Raw genomic sequence first — 21,439 nt, 5'->3', positions numbered from 1 at the left:
GTTTACTGACTCCGAGCCGACCAGTCCTTGTTTTTGCCGATTATTGCCGAACGCCAGGGTACCATCTTTTTACGTCTTTTGGTATGAAGACCTTGGCCCTTCCGCTTTCCGGACGGACGCTCTGCCACTAGACCACGGAGGCAGCCCCGTACCGAGTGAGTAAATATACACTGACACTTTGAAATACAGCATCTGGTCGTTTTAATAATATCCTGATCCTAACACTATTGATTTAGCGTCAACCTTATGCTCAACAGCTAGGCGGGTCGATATACAGATGGAGGGGAGCACAGCTGTCATAGTAGGGGGAGACAACTCTTATTTTCTCACTATGGACCGCCAGCTACAACTACAAATGCCGAACGCATCAGTCTCATTGCCCAGTCTCAGCCCCGCAACGTAGGTATTTGTAATCTGCGACAATCTGCGACTATCTGCGACTATCTCCACACCGGTAAGTAACGGAATAAGACAAATGTCTCCTTAAACCAATCAATCTTTTTAGCTTGATTTCATCCGAGAAGGTATCTGATCTACGATACCATCGACCGTTTGTGCTGTAAAACGTAACACAAATAGGTTCGAATGACTGAAATTATGAATGCACTGGACGCACACGATATTAGAATGGCTTCTTATGTGAATATATTAGTTGTTTCTTTTTGATTTTCTGGCCCACTTCGTCATATCAAAATTTGTTTGAGTGCGAACTCATATTCTATTTCTAAGTCGAGGCATGGGTGGCTGAATCGTTCGAGGTCCAATCTCCTTAAAATCAGATCTTAGTTCTCGCTATCGCTAAACAAAGATCTCAGGACATTCCATTACGGTTCACTTCAGAACGACCATTCATCCGACCAATCAGAGCGTAGCTGACCAGATCAAGAAAGTGACAGTCGGAATGAGTTTCCTAATCATGCGACCTCGAAAACGTTAACACCGGGTATTCCGAACGACAGCTACGGCCCGTACGACTGATGCCGTCAAAATCTCGCTTCCATGGGATAAATATTTGAACGGGAGAGGCATTGTACCTTTCGTGGGAAGCACATTCCGGAATGTTTGTTTGTTCAATTTTCAAAATTTTAATCGAGAACTGTGTCAACATATAGGCGCCGCGATTCGCTGTGCAGAGTTGCGTCCCTTGGGCACGCCAGAAACCTATGATTGTGGGTTCGAATCCCGGTTCGCCACCATTATGTTTCAAGGTTTGTCAGCACCATACCCGTGCTCGTGGGTTTCACCGAAGTGGTACACGTCTGAGACCTACATCACTTCGGGCTTTCCTCCCACATTAAGCTGACACGCCGCGATATAACTGGAATACCGTTAAAAGCGGCGTTAAACCCAAGTCACTCAATCACTCAGTACAAAAGAGGAATGGACATTGTTTTCAGGTTTCAGAGTCAGAATCAAGTCATGGACATGGATCACTTGGGGCATTCCCACACTAATCTGACACACCGTGATATAACTGAATATAATACTGTTCAAGGCAGAGTAAAGCAACTCATGTATATTACCCTATAAATTTCCAACATGGCGCTTATCACGTCGCCATTATCTTCATGTGAACTGGAAAGGACTGTACTGTGTTATTATTCTGTCGACTGAACACTAAACTAACTTACACTTTCGCCGCCAGTTATTTTTGTTGTTAAAAATAATGAAGATTGCATGTATTGATTAATTGATCACACTCCTCCGTGTGGATCAAGTAAACTGGTTACAGTAAAGTACGGTTAAAATGAACTCAAGGGGACTACTAATTTTAGTTCGTTATAACCGTAGTTCGTTATAAGCATATATACAGCATATCTACAGCAAATAGTCGGGACCAAAAAGTAAGTTCGTTATATCCGTCAGTTCGTTATAAGCGTGTTCGTTATAACCGTAGTAAACTGGCTATTTTTTTGGTTGCTACTGATCTCCTTCAATCAATGAAATGTGTTTGATTGAAAACAATGGACACAAGCCCTTTCATTGTTATGATCCACATGCATCTTTATTTCAAACATTATCATCATCCTCCCCTGTCTGTTTGCATAATTTTTTCTATTTGAACAACCCCCGTGTTTAAGTGCATTTGTCTTGCGCGTGTGTTGACATTGCGAAATGATCAACATTCTCACTGCCTTGTATATTTACTGTAGGTACGAATAGATCACCATCTCCATGGTAACTACACGTTTTACGATGCACGTCCTTGTTTCTATAGTGATACATACCCTGGAACCGACGGCCACCTGAGTTTTGAATAATAATAGTGGTAAGAGATCCTACCTTAGCACTACCCTTGAAGATGTGGGTTAGAAGAAGCCTTCAGTAACCCAGGCTTGTCGTAAGGGGCGACTAACGGGATCGGGTGGTCGGGTCGTTGACTTGGTTGATGCATGTCATCGTATCCTAATTGCGTAGATCGAGGCGCATAATGTCAATCACTGGATTGTCTGGTCCAGACTCGATTATTTACAAACTGCCACACTACAGCAGGACAATTGCTGAGTGTGGCGTTAAACAACAAACAACTACAATATACCTTAGATAGCATGTCCTGGATGATACTGATGTTAGTTGATGAGGTGGGGTGCTTGATCCAGCTGAAGTCAGCAGAATCTAAATCGAAGTTGCTCAGCTAAATATTGATCAAATTTAACATTTTACTGATGTGACATCCATTTCCCCACGCCGAATGGCACCTTTTTCAAATTTAGGATTGAGAAAAGTTATATGCAGACAGCAGCACACACAGTAATTCATTTTACAATACCTTGGCGATCATTTTCTGGGATATCGTTACGAAGTTCCTGAAATCGTAGAACAATATTCACATCTTCACCCTGCCCAGTTCAACGCTCCTTTGTGTTGCATAATTTACTACAGGACAATACAAATTCCATGTGTATCGTAAACTGAACGTTATGCCATTATCTGGCCAACTTTATTACTTTTTCGTGATCGTAAATTGTAATTCAAAGCGAAAAAATATTACCCATTTGCGGCATGTGGCGACTGTCTTTAAATGTCATTTTGACGGCTTCAGTTTGGATGAATATACACCGATCATTTCTGATTGTATATATGCCTGGTTGCATTCGATTACTTATTTGAATTTGTAATAAAATCTTTATTCATTTGCTGATATACTCACTATTGATTCTCACGGATATACAAGTTGGGCACGGGTGACCCAGTCGTCCAAAGCGCCGTACTTCGCTTTGCAGAGTTGCGTCCCTTGGGTACACCAGAAAGCTATGATTGTGGTTTCAAATTCCGGTTCGCCCCGATTATGTTTCTAGGTTTGGCGGCACCATACCCGTGCTCGTGGGTTTCTCCAAAGTGGTAAACGTCTAAGACCTACATAACTTCGGGCTTTCCTCCCACAATAAGCTGACACGCCAGGATATAATTGGAATACTGTTAAAAGCGGCGTTAACCCAGCTTACTCACTCAAACGGGATTCGAACCCACAATCATAGGTTTCTGGCGTACCCAAGGGACGTAACTCTGCACAGCGAATTGCGGCGCCTTAGACAATTGGGCCACCCGTGCCCCCTCCTCCCACATTAAGCTGACACACCCGGATATAATTGTAACACTTTTAAAAGCGGCGTTCAACCCAACTCACTCACTCAACCGGGATTCGAACCCACAATCATAGGTTTCTGGCGTACCCAAGGGACGTAACTCTGCACAGCGAATCGCGGCTCCTTAGACGACTGGGCCACCCATGCCTCCAAAGTGGCCTTGAAGTGGCAGGGGTAGAAACTAGGCTTCGATATAGGATAGTGGACACGCTTGCCCCGGAAGATGTAAATGGCCTTTTACATAGCTGACTCCATTTGTGACAAACTCGTGTAATTCCGGGACAAGCCGAATAGCGACTCGTGCCCCTCTCGTGGCCATTTTTGCAACCGGGTTCCGTCTTAGCGCAAACGGGCATACCTAAAACAATTGTCAACTCGTTGCGTAATGGTTCACACATTTTCCCCATATATTATATATACTTCAGATGCAATTTAAAGCACATCGGGACGTGCGGAATTATACAATATGATTGAACACATTTAACTGTGTCTTTGGTAAATTTTTAGATGCAAGACATATGTAAAATCAAAAATTATTTTTGAAGGTTTCTTTGATGAAGATCTTGAAATCATACGCGCATTGTGATTGATTTGTCGTATTTTCGCGCATAACATTCATCGATAGGGGGACGAGTCTTCTTGCAGGTTACGGAAAGGGGCGAGTGGTGACGAATGCAGGTGACGGAAAGGGGCGAGTGGTGACGAATGAGCTGACTCTGGTGCATCACTATTTCCTGTATGTTAATTCCGTGTCAGTCATGTATAATTCTCGTAAATAATCGCATATATGGCAGCGATTAACACATTTATGCACAAATAGGTCATGGATGGCTTGAATTACACCCAAATTTCGGTCGGAAAACATGGTCACGAGTTTACCAATCCACGTATACATGTATAGGACGTGCTTTAATAATTTTACAGACAGCATTGTTTAGTGTAGGCGTGCAGGCGTGCAGGCGTGCAGGCGTGCGTACGAGTAGCTGTCTACTACAGCAAAGAGATACTGTTGGTTCCTTCCCTTTGCCGTTGGTTCCAATCACAAGTTCGCCCGATTATGATTCTTGTTTCGTCGGAGCCTGGTTGGGCGGTCATGTAGCCTCGTGGTCAAATCGTTCGCTCGTCACGCCGATGACCCGGGTTCGAATCCCGACATGGGTACAATGTGTGAAGCCCATTTCTGGTGTCCCCCGCCGTGATATAGCTGGAATATTGCTAAAAGCGGCGTAAAACCAAACTCACTCACTCGTCTGCGCCTGTGCACGTGGATTGACCTGTATGCCTATGATGAGTTACGTCCCTTTGGTGTGCCAGGAACCTGTCACCATGGAAACGAGGCTTAGTTTCTTCGTCCTGATTATGCTCCCAGGTTTGTCAGCACCATACCCGTTGTTTTAGCGGTAGCGAGAAAAAGGATCTGGTTTTGGTTCAAAGCGGTTCTAAACACCATTTACTCCCACGCTAGACTTCAAACGCACTGACGTTGGTGAACAATATCTGAGGGACGTTTGTTCAGTCGGCTTAACGAGGATAGGGGTCGTAATTCAGTCGTTATTCAATAACCCATTATCGTGCAAAACGTAAATATACACAACGACCATACTTCTTCCGTCGCTTTGTTGCCAAAATGAATATAAATGAATACATATAAATATAATTGTCCATAACAATCTATGTCAATATTCATGCCTAAATCGATCACTGGATATAATTTCAGATAGTGATTTTGGCCATTACGTTATGGCGTGAAAACCTCCATAATAAAATATCCATGTTGGTCTAGCGAAGCGATATACTTGACGGACAGAAACAGCACTGTACGGATTGGGCATAACAATAGGTATAGTGAATTTATAACAAAGACATCCCACTGTAAGTTTGTTTGTTCGATCGATGAGTCTGCCCATACGGGTAGGAATATTGTCTGCAGGTATCAGAATGACGTTTCATTAAACCAAAGTTCTGTTGACGGAGCGTTCGTCTCCATTATATACGGCGTCCTTGACATTCGTTTGGTGGAAATAGTTGCGACAAAAAACATTTCTCTTGAAAGAATAGTCGGTTGTACGACATAATGTGTTTATGAATCACTGTCAAATAGTGATGATATCAAGTGTTCGCGAAAACGTGGGCGTATCATGTCCGACCAGTGGCAAAAACACTTGCAAAGGCAAGTCAATTATTCTCCCCCCCCCCCCCCCCCCCCCCCACACACACACACACACACGGAAACATATGGTAAAGGTCAAAATATGGAATTGCATCGAGGATATTTTTTGTCACAGATGCGTCAAATTTGGCAATGGTCTCCACAATCATGTCTACCATAAAACGCTTTGCTAGCATTTTTACTGAGAGCAAGAGTCGTCAATGCGGCGAATATTATTTTAATGTTTGATTTACGGAACCGACTTAAAAAGCTTATGTTGTTACTGCAGGGTCTAACAATCTTGCTAAAGAATAAAGTTTTCAACCTCGAGACTGGCTGTTCCTGCTTGGCCTAGACAATGTTTGTTTGCTGTTTAAAGCCGCGCTCAGCAATATTCTAGGTATATGCATATGACGGCAGTCTGTAAAACATCGAGTTTAGACCAGACAATCCAGTGATTGACATCATGAGCATCGACCCACGCTATTGGGTTACGATGACATGCATCAACCAAGTCAGCGAGCCTGATCACCCGATCCCATTAGTCGCCTCTTACAACAAGCATAGTCGCATTTTGCGGCAAGCATGGGTTGCTGAAGGCCTATTCTCGGTTTTGACGGGTCCGCCAAAGTATATGTTGTAGTTTCACTGACGGCATTGCTTGAGTTGTGAACACAAACGTTTCCCTTGGCCGATAAATGTTCTGGAAATGATTTATACTTTATGTCTTGGAGATTGTTTTATTTCTACGGCGGTCCCAGGGGCTATTTGCCGTAGCAAGGGCTTTGGCTTTCGTCCCGATAAGCTGATACATCGTGGTAGTACTAAATAATAGAGTCCAAAGCGGCATTAAAACCTACAGTCACCTTCTTTCTCAACAACTTCTTACTCGCTACCTCAATCACTTACCCAGTCACTTACTTACTCATTCGACCCGTGAAGATCCGGGGTAGAATAGGTGTTCAGCAACCCATGCTTGCCGTTAAAGGCGACAATGCCTGTCGTAAGAGGCGACTAACGGGATCGGGTGATCAGGCTCGCTCACTTGGTTGATGCATCCCAATTGCGTGGATCGATGCTCATCATGTCAATCACTGGATTGTCTGGTCCAGACTCGATTATTTACAGACCGCCGTCATAGAGCTGGAATATTGCTGAGTACGGCGTAAAACAACAAACAAACAAACAAACTTACTCACTCGCGCATGAGCTCGGTCACTCACAAACACCCACCCACCCAACACTAACTCATTCAGCCCCTCGCTCACCCTCCCTCCCACTAATTCACCCTGTCCCCACTCACCCACTCATCCATCAATGCACCGACTCACTCACCCCGAAAGGAGCGTCTGCCTGGAAGGCGGAAGGTCGGGGGTCAAACCAAAAGACGTCAAAAGACTTCTTGTTACCTTGCCTTGCGCTCGGCATTAAGGGGCTTAAACAAAGACTGGTCGGCCCGGAGTCTGTACGCTGTGTCTGAGTGGGGTATCCATGTTAAACTGCGGCTTGGTATCTCAGTGAGCTAGCACTATAAATCGGCATCAGTCCGGACTAATACAAGCAGCCACACACACACGTGAACAAACGTCGCTATATTAAAGGCAATAAGCTGAACCCGATATTAAACCCTACTCACCTCACCTCACATTTTACCGGGGCGGTCGGGTAGCCTAGTATTCTGGTTAATTTTTTTTTTTTTTATCGAAATTAACATCCCCAAAAGGTATGGAAACAGAAATTCAGCTGTGAGATGCAGATTAATATATAGCATGACTTACGTTTACCATTCAGGTATGGAGCAGTTGCGTAGCCTAGTGGTTAAAGCGTTCGCTCGTCACGCCGAAGACCCGGGTTCGATTCCCGACATGGGTACAATGTGTGAAGCCCATTTGTGGTGTCCCCCGCCGTGATATTGCTGGAATATTGCTAAAAGCGGCGTAAAACCATACTCACTCACTCACATTTTACCATGGCGTACACGGCGTGTCCTCATACACTATCAGTCAGCATCACATTGATCTCAACTCCTACGAGGAATGACTTTCTACGGCATCTGCTTTGCAACGGTGTGTGTGTGTGTGTGTGTGCACTTGTATCCTACAGATCCAGAAAAAATAAATAATTCATTGCGTCTAGTGGAAATAGTCCAACCATTCATCCGCGTTTCCCGTCATCTACCTGCTAGGTAACCGACAACCCTTGTTTGTTTGTTTGTTTGTTTGTTTGTTTTGCTTTACGCCATCCTTAGCGATAGTCCAGCTGCATGACGATAGACTTTACTGTCCGTCGGGGTTTCGATAACAATCTACCAAGTCACCGAGCCTGACATCCGATCCCTATATATACGCCAGATGTTCGGCAAAAACACGTGAACTAATCCGAGATACCACACACTAGCAAATCGAGGCTGTAGCCTTGTACGTGCAACATGCACACACCACCCACACACCCACAATGTCCTGACGCCGAGCCGACAAGTCGTTGTTTATCACGTGACCATCCACCCAACACTGGCGCTCGTCCAGCGAGCACATTTCACGTCGTTGACAGATATGGCTTGGCAAAACATGTAGAGGTGAGTTTGTAATTTGAATTCCAACAGTATCATACCACAGAATAAACACAATTTAGACCCTGCTATCGGGGTGTTAAAAGTGCTATTTAAGAAAACTGTATTGAATGTCGACTTTCCGACGCTTTGAAAAAAACAGCTTCCGGATGTAAACAAACCTGTAATATATCCTCCGTAGTCTCTGCCTGGCTGGAAGTATAAACATAATTTATGTAGGGTTAGGTTAGGTTAGGTTAGGTTAGGCTAGGCTAGGGCTAGGGCTAGGGCTAGGGCTAGGGGTTAGGGGTTAGGGGTCAGGGTCAGGGTCAGGGTTGGGGTCAGGTTGCACTAAAGAAGGTAAAATTTGAAGTAGGGTTACGGGCGGAAATCTTGGTATCAAACCGCGCCGATAATAACGGCAGTGGTTTGATGGTGACCCACTCAAACGTACAAAATCTGCACTGCTAGAGGAATTAAGGAGAACAAGTGTACATTGCATGGAGTATCATAATACCGATAGAATTGATTAGGTAATTCTTTATCCTAAGAAGTTGTAAATGCAAAAATATGTAAAGACTGTAAAGTATTTTTGAAAGGCATGCAGTCGTGTGAGAGGAGAGATAACAGTCTTTAATTTACACGTACTAGGCCACAGCCTCGATTTGCCAGTCTGAACAGAGCACGTGACAGTACACACGCTCTGCTAGCTACATAATTATTCACTATACAGTCACGTGAGAGGCAGGATAACAGTCTTTAATTTACACGTACAAGGCTACAGCCTCGATTTGCCAGTCTGAGCAGAGCGTGTGACAGTACACTGATATCTACATAATTATTCACTATACAGTCGTGTGAGAGGCAGGATAGCAGTCTTTAATTTACACGTACAAGGCTACAGCCTCAATTTGCCAGTGTGTGGTATCTCGGATTAGTTCATGTGTGTGTTTGCCGAACCTCTGGCTTATATGGATCGGAGGCCAGGCTCGGTGACTTGGAAGATTGCTATCGAAACCCCGACAGCGTTTGATGTCTGACAGCATAGGTTGTCATCATGCAGCTGGACTATTGCTAAGGCTGGCGTAAAGCAAAACAAACAAGGGTTGTCGGTTAGCTAGCAGGTAGATGAAGGGACTTGGTAGGTGCTATCGAAACCCCGACAGCGTTTGATGTTGGACAGCATAGGCTATCGTCATGTGACTGGTATAGATCGGACGGGATGGGATCTAAAACCATCTCTGCACATGAATATTTCCCATATTCATAAAGAACACGCGATTTTTTCCTTTTGATATGACTGCAGTATTGCAACACATAGCCTTCCACTTGTGCGTGTTCCTTAACTTGTTTTGAGTAGTATATTTACATTAAGTATTGAAACACGCATTAGGGTTTCCACTCAAGAGCTACTTTCGGAATCTTTAACAGGGCTCAGAGAAGACTACTCGCATCTGAACAGCTGTTTACTCTTGAATCCCTGATACGGAAGGAAGGGGGATTTTTACGCTATTATGGTTAATTAAAAAAATAAATAATCGATTTTAACATCCCCAAAATGTAACCGTGGCAAGGTAGGTAGGCAACTACGAAGTAACTATGGAAACATAAATTCAGCTGTGAGATGCAGATTAATATGTAGCATGACTTACGTTTACCATTCAGGTATGGGGCGGTTGCGTAGCCTAGTGGTTAAAGCGTTCGCTTGTCACGCCGAAGACCCGGGTTCGGTTCCCGACATGGGTACAACGTGTGAAGCCCATTTCTGGTGTCCCCTACCGTGATATTGCTGGAATATTGCTAAAAGCGGCGTAAAACCATACTCACTCACCATTCAGGTGTGGGTGTTAGACAGGGGTGCATACTATTACCAATGCTTTCTATATTATACATTCAGGAACTTGTGAAGGATATTATGAACAGTGTTGTTATGATGTTTTTGTTGATGAATCCTTAGAAGCTTTTTTTGGTGACTTTGAAATATGTTTAGACAGTGCCGTATAGAGAAAGAAGGTAGATACATGTATTCCAGATAAATAATGTGCTAAGTGCCGTGTATCTGTAAATAACAGCAAAATCAAAGTACTCGCAAGCTCGGAGGTACACTAAGTTTTAACCAGCGCTTTTAAATCGTTCACACTTTAATGAACCCATCCAAACTGACGTTCGATTTTTAAGTAAACATTTGTAAACAGTCGGTTGCGAGTTTAACTACATGCAATCGGGAGCTGTGACTGGTGGCTGCGATAGCATAGAGAGCTCCGCGAAGGGCTAATCGCTGCGAGGAGCTTGTTTTCCCTGCATTGCAGTTGTTTTTTATGGGTTTTTTTGCCCACTTGATCAGGTCCCGGATGTACAGAACTAGTTACGAGAGCTCTTTAATGAGTTAATGGCCACAATGCAGTGAATTTTACCAGACAGGCAGATAATTTATTTGAGTCTCACCTCGTTACATTTATAATACATTTGAAATATACTCTTTAAAAATATCTTCGTAGAGCATATAAAGTAACGAGCCACTCCCTACGGTGATGAGGTGAAATGGGGTTTAACGTCGCGTTCAAGATTATTGCACTTATATAGCGACGTGCATGTACGTGTGTGTGTTTGTGTGGCTGCTTGTACTAGTCCGGACTGATGCCGATTTATAGTGCTAGCTCACTAGAGATACAATGCCGCAGTTTAACATGAATATCCCACTCAGACACAGTATACTGATTCCGAGCAGACCAGTCCTTGTTTTAGCCCCTTGATGCTGAGCGCCAGACAAGGTAACAACAAGTACCATCTTTCAACGTCTTTTGGTATGACGCGACCGGGGCTCGAACCCAGGACCTCCCGCTCTCCGGGCGGACGCTCTACCACTAGAAGCGGTGGCGGTCTCCAATCCCTACGGAGTTATGAGAGACTACATAATATTGGTTAAAAATATATTACACACGATATAAATGACTGTACCAGGCTATTCACAAAAGAGAATAATCTATAGTACTACATGGTGTAGAGCATCCCATCTGGTTGTTAAAATAATATTGCAGGTCTTGGCAGTTGTAAACCATCAATTCCTGGCTGGACAGTATAAAACCTACTTTCCGTAAATCACTAAAACTATCAAAATCAGAACATACGTAACGACATTTGAAAATTAGATAAAACCTAAGACCTTCACAGTGTGGACAATATAATAAAACACGCCTTTCATCTTCTATTTTATCCGTACAAAACAGGCAGGTTCTCTCTGCAAGAGGTGTATTGGGGTAGCGTCCGGTCTCGACTCTTAGCGGTGCTACGGGCGGTCGGGTAGCCTAGAGGTTAAAGCGTTCGCTCGTCACGCGGAAGACCCGGGTTCGATTCCCAACATGGGAACTACGTGTGAAGCCCATTTCTGGTGTCCCCCAGAGATATTGGGGGATATATTGCTAAAAAGGGCGTAAAACCATACTCACTCACTCACTCACTTAGCGGTGCAACACCACTTCTAAACCTTGACAGGGCGGTTCCTAGAGTTCTAGGGTAACTTTTGTGTACATATGCTTTAAAACTGCAATTATCCTTAAAGGTGCAGTAAGTTTCCCACGTTTGCTGTTCGTTAATTCCAAAGCTGTCCTCCACTGTTCTTTAAATTCTTCAAACAATCTGCATTGCACTTCCGACGACACATATTTGCTGCCGTATCTGTTGTCAATGGAGATTATGTGCGTCATGCCAAGCGTTTCTCGTATATCCTTAAGATTACATTACGTTTTAGCATGTCAAGCACGGGGTGATATTGGGGAGTTTTGGCGGTTACCATCCAAAGTCCCCAGCACTGACAAAACAACAAACTTTACACCAAATGTTATATTTGGATAACACATTTTTGGTAAAGTACAGTTTCTCGTACTCTTTTTACGAGAAAAAGTACGAGAATCAGTACGACAAGCAGTATTTTACCAAGAAAGTGTTATCCCAAATATATATCATTTGTTACATTTGACCACTTTCTTAATGGCATTGTGTGTTCTTAGCTTTCGGCCATGGGGCCGTGCCAATATACATATGTCAGAGGGGTACACAAAGTACGTGATCTTGTCTACCAGTTGTCGGACTTTCCTTTTTGTGAGAGCCTCGGTGGCTGGGTGGGTTAGATAGCTGCGTGGGTTAGATAGCTGACTTTGTGTGCTGGCGATTAGGTGCCTCACTCAGGCGGTGTGGGTTCGAATCCCAAAAGTACCAGAATATGTACTTTACCAAGAAAGTGTTATCCCAAATATAACATTTGTTACACTTGGCCACTTTCTAAATGGCATTGTGTGTTCATAGCTTTACACCGTAGAAAATGGGAGGATTAGTTTTAGTCAGTTTGTAGTGACAGTGCTCACCCTCATCGCATACATTAATTAATGTTTTGTTTGTTTGTTTGTTGTTTAACGCCACACACAGCAACTATTCTAGCATTATGACGGCGGTCTGTAAATAATCGAGTCTGGACCAGACAATCCAGTGATTGACATCATGATCATCGATCCATGAATAAGTTGAAATCATAATCATGTAAAAATTGCTGAACTTATATCAGTTAAACCTAATTATAAATGAGTATCTCATCATATATGGCATACGGGGAACTTGGCAGAAAAACCCTTTACGTTAAACTACGGTTACAACGAACTAAAATTAATGGTCCCTCTGAGTTCGTAATAACCGTAGTATACCATTATCCAAATGTATGCACGTATGGTGTCATATTGGAAAAGCAACTAAAATATCTCAATATTGTACAAACTGTAGATGATAAGTGTGCTAAAAGTAAAACGAATAAAATGGTTCTTGTCATCTGAATCTATCTCTATTGAGGCTGGTTTGATGTGCAAATGGTATTCACGTGCACTTGTTTTACTTCTGTCCATTCACTTAATTGTACTGTGCCAAATAGATTACAAGAGCAGTCTTTACAAAACGGTCATCTTAAATGTTTGATTCATCAAGCTGCAACGTATCAAATATTTAAATCCGAACTTGTAGCTGAACAATATTGTTTTATAAATTATGTAAAAAACAGTGGTTCTCACCAATTCAGTTCAGAACATCTTGTCATAGGCTTCCAGTGGCAGTGGGTCGCTGGAGTCAAGTAAGACAATGTAATTAATGTGATAGTAGTGACGTTGGTGATGAATTCCATGCACTTTTCAATTGTAATTATTCAAAAAGCTATAGAACTAAAATACTCACGGAAATGAAAAGAAACCTGTTTTCTCAATTTAAAAATCGACACAAAGTGTTACGTAGCTGTAAATACGAAATAACAAAACAACTCGAAAACTACTAGTCTGGATTTGCTAGTTTGATCTCAGTGAACAATACAAAATGTACTTTACAGGAGGTAATTTGTCGGCACTTTCAACATTCAAAAATAAAACTAAGTCCAACTTGACATAACAGACTATAGGCATTACGCACCTGTTCTCACCTGTCGTCAAAGTGTCATAGGTCACCTTGATCTACTTACACCTGGTTATGCCCTGTTTCACAATAGTCTGTTTTATTCACATTTTTACACACTTTTACGTGTAAAAAGGCATAAAAACATTTGATACGCTGTATTTGTGCCACGGCCCAATTAGTACTAATTTAGTTGTTTGAATATCAACATATTTTGTATATTAACTGCATTTATTTAAGATCTGAGGTCGAAAAAAAAAAGGGTTTTTTTCATTTCCGTGAGTACTTTTTTTTTTTTTTTAGCGCACTTGATCAGTACTCGGTGGTACAGAAATATATAGCTATGAGTTCTCCTCAGTGAGTTTCTGGCCACGGTATATGACCATGTACAGCACGGGCTGACAATGTAATACGGAAAACAAGGGAGAAAAAAACCATCTGGAAAACATAAACATTTCAATTTCTTGTGAAACGTTTGTGATCATGTCTAGTTGTCTTAGCATTATCGAGTGAGTGAGTGAGTTTGGTTTTACGCCGCTTTTAGCAATATTCCAGCAATATCACGGCGGGAACACCAGAAATGGGCTTCACACATTGTACCCATGTCGGGAATCGAACCCGGGTCTACGGCGTGACGAGCGAACGCTTTAACCACTAGGGTACCCGACCGCCCCCGAATATAATACATATCACTCATAGTGAATATATTAAAAATAAATCAAAATATTGTTACATTTCATGGATTCCCAGTAAGAAGTTAGATTCCCAGCAACCCGTGCTTGTGAAAGGGGACAGCTTATTTCGGATGGTCAGACTCCGTGATTTGGTCGATTGTATGTCATCGTATCCCAGTTGCGTAAATCGATGGTCATGATGTGAATCACTAGGTTGTCTGGTTCAGACTCGATTATTTACATACCGCCGTCATACAGTTGTAATATTGCTGACGCAGCGTTAAACTAAAAATACCATGCATACCTCAGTCATATATAGGTATAACTATTAACACGAGTATGTCAGATGCTGTTATTTCATATCGCTAACACACACACACACACACACACACACACACACACACACACACACACAGCATAAACACATGAACATTATGACTATGCTTGTCGTAAGAGGGGACTAACGGGATCGGTTGGTCAGGCTCGCTGACCTGGTTCATGCATGTCATCGATCCCCATTGCGTAGATGGATCCTCATGATGTAAATCACTGGATTATCTGGTCCAGACTCGATTATTTACAGACCTCAGTCATACAGATGGAATACTGCTGACTGCGGCGTTAAACAACAAACAAAAAATCCGTACATGCACGTTGCTACATAAGTACAAAAATCGTGAACGTGACGTTGAATCTCCACTCCTCCTATCGCCTCCACATAAGTCTCTTGCAGATGTAGATGTCACACTATATACAAGACACTATGTGACATGATCCCCTGTCACGTCATATGACACGCATATGCCGTAGTATAAACGTGTTTGTACATGGCCAGGATGTGAACTTTAGACAACTGGTGTTATCTACCGCGAGAATTTAGGCCACGGACTCTGCCGTTCCTCGGTTGATACCCACTGACTGACTGAGTATGGTCTAACGTCGCTTTTATCAATATTCCAGCAATATCACTGCGGGGGACACCGGAAAATGGGCTTTGCACATTGAACCCATGTGGGGAATCGAACCCGGGTCTTCGGCGTGGCGAGGCAGCGCGTTAACAACTACGTTTGATGCGCCGTTTCTACCTCGTCGTGCTGCAGCAGTATGGATCGAATGGGTCGGGGAACATATCAAACTCAGTCAGCCTTCGAAATCTACGTTAGCCCGCTAGCCGGCTAGCCCGAGTCTACTAAATTGTGCTAAAGGCAGGTAACAGTCGAATGATGGGCTGCCTCATTGACAAGCAGCTTTTAGAGATGTCATTCTGAACCAGTTCTTAATATTTCAAATGTGCTACGAAATTGGACTGGTTGGCTGGTTGGTTTGTTGTTTAACACAGCACTTAGCAATATTACAGCTTTATGACGGCGGTCTGTAAATAATCGAGTCTGGACCAGACAATCCAATGATTAACATCATGAGGTAGAACAGGTCTTCAGCAACCCACGCTTGCCGTAAAAGGTGAATGTGCTTGTCGTAAGAGGCGCCTAAGGGGATCGGGTGGTCAGGCTCGCTGACTTGGTTGATGCATGTCATCGTATCCCAATTGCGTGGATCGATGCTCATGATGTCAATCACTAGATTGTCTGGTCAAGACTCGATTATGTTTAGACCGCCGTCATATATCTAGAATATTCCTAAGAGCGGCGTTTTTAATTCTTTATTGGCAATGAAATGCAACCGATGGCATTGATGAGAAAAGACCCACCACGGATTCCAGTTAAAAAACAAACAACATGTACATTTCTGAATCAAGTCAAAGTGTGGTTGGCTCAACGCCCATTCGAAACGTATTTTATTAATACCACGGTGTGTAAGCGCTTGTGTAACCATAACATGATGACAAAGCAAGAGAACCAGAGAAACAACGATCGTCGGATCCCGGCTCGGCTAAGGGAGGTAACTGTACAGACTACTTGGTTGCTCTTGTCCTCCGATGGCATACATTCAAACGTAAAAAATATACTCACCCTTATTGGATGAAATTGAATGGCTCTTAATTTTATGCAGCCCTCTACATCAAACACCATCGCGACATCCACCTAACCCCAACCCAATCCTACCCAACCCTACCCCTGCTGTAACAAAAAAGTTAAAAAGCTGATTATCTGGAGGTCATTAGGTGATATAGCTAAGCGCCATTTGAGCCACAAAAGCGGTGCTCTTTGCGCGACGATGCAAAACCGCAAAGCGAGGCTTACCCTAAGCCCCTCTCGTCCGAATCGAATCGTCCAGCGGTGCGTTGCGCGTGCTTGTTCGTCATATAGAATAATGACCCTTCGATACAATGGACATAACGAACCGTGTTGTTAAGGGATAAGCGATACTACAAGATTTTAATTTATATGCTTTGTCGTTGAGCAGGCAACCCCAGTATAAACCGTTAAGGCTAGTCCGCCTTTAAGCGGAAGTAATATTCCTCACCAGCCCGGTTTATCCGGCCTGACAATGCCGTCACCGACAGTTCATGTGCTTGTCGTTGTGATTGTTTAATCTCCGTTCACTCGTGACTCGACTGTGATTACAGCGGGATATGCTTAAATGACGGACAGGTTATCACGGGGCAGTGTAAAACCAAGTACTTGCAGCTAGCGGAGATGTACGCGACATGTGCTGTCAACGAGGGTGAGCGTCTTTGTGTGTATGTGGTGTACTTTAATGTTTGTTGTTTAATGGTGGTGTATGTAGACACCGCCCCCTGTCATGTGTTTCCTCTAATGTTGTCTGTGTAATTCTGGTTGTATTTGTGGTTGGTTGGTTTGTTGTTTTACGCCGCACTCAGCAATACTCAAGCTCTATGACGGCGGTCTGTAAATAATCGAGTCTGGACCAGACAATTTAGTGATTGACATCACGAGCATCGATCCACCCAATTGGCATCGATGACCTGTATCAACAAAGTCAGTGAGCCTTACGACCCGATCCTGTTAGTCGCCTTTTACAAGCATAGTCGCCTTCTACGGCAAGCATGGGTTTCTGATGACCTTTTCTACACCGGATCATATATTGGTTTGAGAATTCATTCAGCCACCCACTCTCATCGAACAATTTTACGGCAAGCATGTCTGCTTAAGACCTATTCTACCCCGGATTATTTACAGACCGCCGTCATATAGCTGGAATATTGCTGAATGCGGCGTTAAACAACAGTCAAACGAACACATGCAAGTTTATAATATTTGAGCCCAAACCACCATCGACCTCGACCCACAGGACTCCTCACAGACGCAACGGGCTATCACAACCCAGTGTGTGTGGCTGCTTGTACTAGTCCGGACTGATGCCGATTTATAGTGCTAGCTCACTGGAATACCGCAGTTTAACATGAATACCCCACTCAGACCTCGACCCACAGGACTCCTCACAGACGCAACGGGCTATCACAACCCAGTGTCACATCGCTGTTTACACGCGTTAACAAACTGTCCGCACGACATCGAACTCGCCCTCACCTCATGGAACACACCCCCTCCCCCTCCCCCCCATCGCCACATGTGACAATGCAAACACGTTCTTATTGTAGACTTTCCCCTTTCGTTCCCTCATGCCTTTCTCAATAAAGCGTGTTCCACTTTCATGGCTTGTTATCCGCTGTGGTTGTTATGAATCTGATTCTCATTTGCTGCAGGTGTCCCGAGCCTGCTTGACGCCAGCGAGATGTGACCGGAAGGGAGTTATTAAACTGAAGCGAGATTCACAAACTCGGGACTCACACCTCACAAGTTGTCATTAGTTTCGCCGCCTCACAGCGTAGAAGCGCTAGCTGTTGCCGTTATCAGAGTGTCAACCCTGACTGACAAATTGCTGGAGAATGAGGCGACGAGGCCTCATATGACTTTCTTTTTTTTTTCAACATACCGTATCTCGACAGCAGTGAGCATTCATATCACACACACAATGATCCGTAAACCGTCGTTGTGGCAGAGTTTTCTCCCTTTGTTTAACCATCGTCGTCAAGTTTCCAAACTTCTGTTCATTTACAGCCTTGTGCTCCTTGCGTTCAGCACTGTCGCATTTAATTTTTATCACTTTGGCCGGACTCCTACCAAAACACCGCTTCAAATAGGCCAAAGAACAGAACCAAGTCATAACGTAACTGAAAAAGAGAAGGTGTCGGAAGCGCCAAAATATCCCAAAGACGATCCCAAGGCGCTATTTGCTATTCCACCTGTGCCCCAAAGATCTTCCAATGACCATGTGATTCCAGTACGACAGTCAGTCATACAGGAATTTTTGAATTATGAGCCCCGGGAATATAAAGAAAAAGTGTTGATACTGACGCCGATTCACAACGTAGCACGACTCCTACCTCGGTTTGGTCGTTTACTGACGGACCTGAGTTATCCACATGAACTGATATCAGTTGTGTTTGGGGAAGACTGCAGTGGAGATGGAACACTGAGCATCGCTAAAGATGTAGCATCCAATCTCAAGAAAACGTTTAAAAGGGTAGAAGTGCATCATTTCAACATCACGGGTCAAGTTAGGGGAATTTGGACGGATGTCCACAATATACACGCGCAGCGAAAACGGCGCAGCCACATTGCGCAGGCCCGGAACTTGCTCCTGAAGGCTGGACTGAAGGACGAGGCGTGGGTTCTGTGGATTGATAGTGACGTCACGCAGCTTCCGCCGGACATAATCCAGCAGCTACTGTCTTCGGATAAGGACATCGTCGTTCCCTCGTGTTTGTTCCGGTCGGATATGGGACAGTTACGGATATTTGATAAAAATACGTGGCGGGAAACACCGGAATCTATCGCCAAGCAAAAACATATGAAAGATGGGGAGCTCATGTTGGAAGGCTATGGCCTATCCAATAGAATATTCTTACCCCATCTCCGAGCGGAAGGCAGGGTGGTGCCGATTGATGGCGTTGGAGGCTGCACGCTTTTTATAAAGGCGGACTGCCACAGAAAGGGTTTGATCTTTCCAGAAACCGTTGTAGATCATCATATTGAAACAGAAGGCTTGGCGAAACTTGCAAAGCAGATGGGGTTTGGTGTCTATGGCATGCCCTTTGTGAACGTCATTCACTAAATTTGATGTTTTCAGACAAAGCAGAGTTGCTTTCCCTGGCCGTGTCAGGAACTTGTGATCGTGGTTCGAATTCCCGTCCTGATTCTATTGGTCGGTTTGTCAGCACCATAGCCTGCTCGTAGGTTTCACGAAAGTGATAAACGTCCAAGACAATCATTATTTCGGGAGTTCTTCTCACATTAGGGGTGCACGGGTGGCCCAGTCGTCTAAGGCGCCGCGATTCGCAGCGCAGAGTTGCGTCCCTTGGACACGCCAGAAACCTATTATTGTGGGTTCGAATCCCGGTTCGCCCCAATTATGTTTCTAGGTTTGTCAGCCCCAATTATGTTTCTAGGTTTGTCAGCACCATACCCGTGCTCGTGGGTTTCACCGAAGTGGTAAACGTCTGCGACCTGCATCACTTCGGGCTTTCCTCCAACATTAAGCTGACACGCCACGATATAACTGGAATAATGTTAAAAGCGGCTGTAAACCCAACTCACCCACTCACTCTTCTCCCATTATGATAGGCCGTGATGTAACTGAAATGTTGTTCAAGTGGCGTTGAACCCCACTCACTCACTCACTCACTCACTTACTCACTCACTCACTGGATTTGAGGGCGATGGACTAGCCAGTCATGTCGAAGACCCAGTTCGATTTCCCTCATGGGTCTCGTAGTTACATGGCTGAAATATTGCCGATGCTTCGTTAAATATTTAACTCACTTTCTCATAGGTACCCATTTCGCCGTTATATGGCTGGAATATTGCTAAAAGCGGCGTAAAAACAATACCCACACACTGAATAAAACCCTCAAACCAGCGAACCCACAGTCCCTCCATACAGTATTAAATGCCTGGGTATTTTAACGCCAGCTTTCGGGTTTCCTGTGAGTGAGTGAGTGAGTGAGTATAGTTTTACGCCGCTTTTAGCAATATTCCAGCAATATCACGGCGGGGGACACCAGAAATGAGCTTCACACATTGTACCCATGTCGGGAATCGAACCCGGGTCTTCGACGTGACGAGCGAACGCTTTAACCACTAGGCTACCCGACCGCCCCACGGGTATCCTGTAATGAACAATACCCCTGACAACAGTCTCGTTGTCTCGCAACTGTTATACACTCCTCAAAAAAGGTGGTGATGTAAAATGTGGTTTAACGTCGCGACCAAGGTTATTGCCCTTTATAGCGGTGTGTGTGTGTGTGTGTGTGTGTGTGTGTGTGTGTGCGTGCGTGCGGGCGTGCGTGCGTGCGTGCGTGCGTGGCTGCTTGTACTATGCCGATTGATAGTTGTAGCGCACTGAAATACCATGCCGCATGAATACCCCATTCAGACAGTATTCTGACTCCGAGACGACCAGTCACTGTTTTGGCCCCTTAATGCCTAGCGCCAGACAGGGTAACAACAAGTACCATCTTTGAACGCCTTTTGGTATGACGTGGCAGAGGATCGCACACCGGACGCTCTACCACTTGATAACGGAGGCAGTGTCCTCCTCAAAAGACGTTAAAGAACACATGATGCCTTCATATTAATGTAGTATAGCTATTTCCTTGTGTATTTATTGACTGATTTTAAAGTATTATATTTGTTTGATGAAACAGATGCCAGTGCAATTTAAACACTGTATATTTACAAGCCTATGCTATACTGTATTTATGAATTATTCCTCTACAGACTGTTAATTTTGAATTTGTATTACAGTTATTCCTGTAAAAACTTGTTACGTACTTTTTTCGTACCCTCGGTATTCCGGGTACATTGCCCAAATTCTCCCATGCTTCACCGTCGGGATCCGGAATTTGCCCTCAGTGATAACCGGGTCATGTTTGTTTGTTGTTTAACGCCGCAATATTCCAGCTGTATGACGGCGGTCTGTAAACAATCAAGTCTGAGCCAGACAATCCAGTGATTGACATCATGAGCATCGATCTACGCAATGCGGTTAGGGTGACATGTATCAACCAAGTCAGCGAGCCTGACCACGGGTTTCGTTCGTCGCAACATGGGGTGGGAGTGGGGTGGCCTAGTGG

The 21,439-nt window shown here is 44.0% G+C and overlaps 1 protein-coding gene across 2 annotated transcripts; it reads left to right on the top strand.

The window, feature by feature from the left end:
* The first annotated feature begins 392 nt into the window (after window positions 1-392).
* LOC139455377 (uncharacterized) lies at window positions 393-20,234 on the top strand. 2 transcript variants are annotated; one of them, XM_071236936.1, is made up of 2 exons: window positions 393-454; window positions 18,008-20,234. In XM_071236936.1, the coding sequence occupies exon 2, from the start codon at window positions 18,211-18,213 to the stop codon at window positions 19,417-19,419; it is 1,209 nt and encodes a 402-aa protein (XP_071093037.1). In that variant the 5' UTR covers window positions 393-454; window positions 18,008-18,210; the 3' UTR covers window positions 19,420-20,234. The 2 variants fall into 2 exon arrangements, with proteins under 2 accessions (XP_071093037.1, XP_071093036.1); XM_071236935.1 differs by lacking the exon at window positions 393-454 and adding an exon at window positions 16,830-17,004.
* Window positions 20,235-21,439: the final 1,205 nt, after the last annotated feature.

The sequence above is a fragment of the Haliotis cracherodii genome, unplaced genomic scaffold (genome assembly GCF_022045235.1).
Source record: "Haliotis cracherodii isolate W230 unplaced genomic scaffold, xgHalCrac1.p SCAF_11, whole genome shotgun sequence".
Lineage (NCBI taxonomy): Eukaryota > Metazoa > Mollusca > Gastropoda > Lepetellida > Haliotidae > Haliotis > Haliotis cracherodii.
This window is presented reverse-complemented; position numbering and strand designations above follow the sequence as displayed.

Excerpts from the sequence above, each read along its gene's own strand:
- LOC139455377 (XM_071236936.1), top strand. The coding sequence starts at position 18,211 with ATGACTTTCTTTTTTTTTTCAACATACCGTATCTCGACAGCAGTGAGC.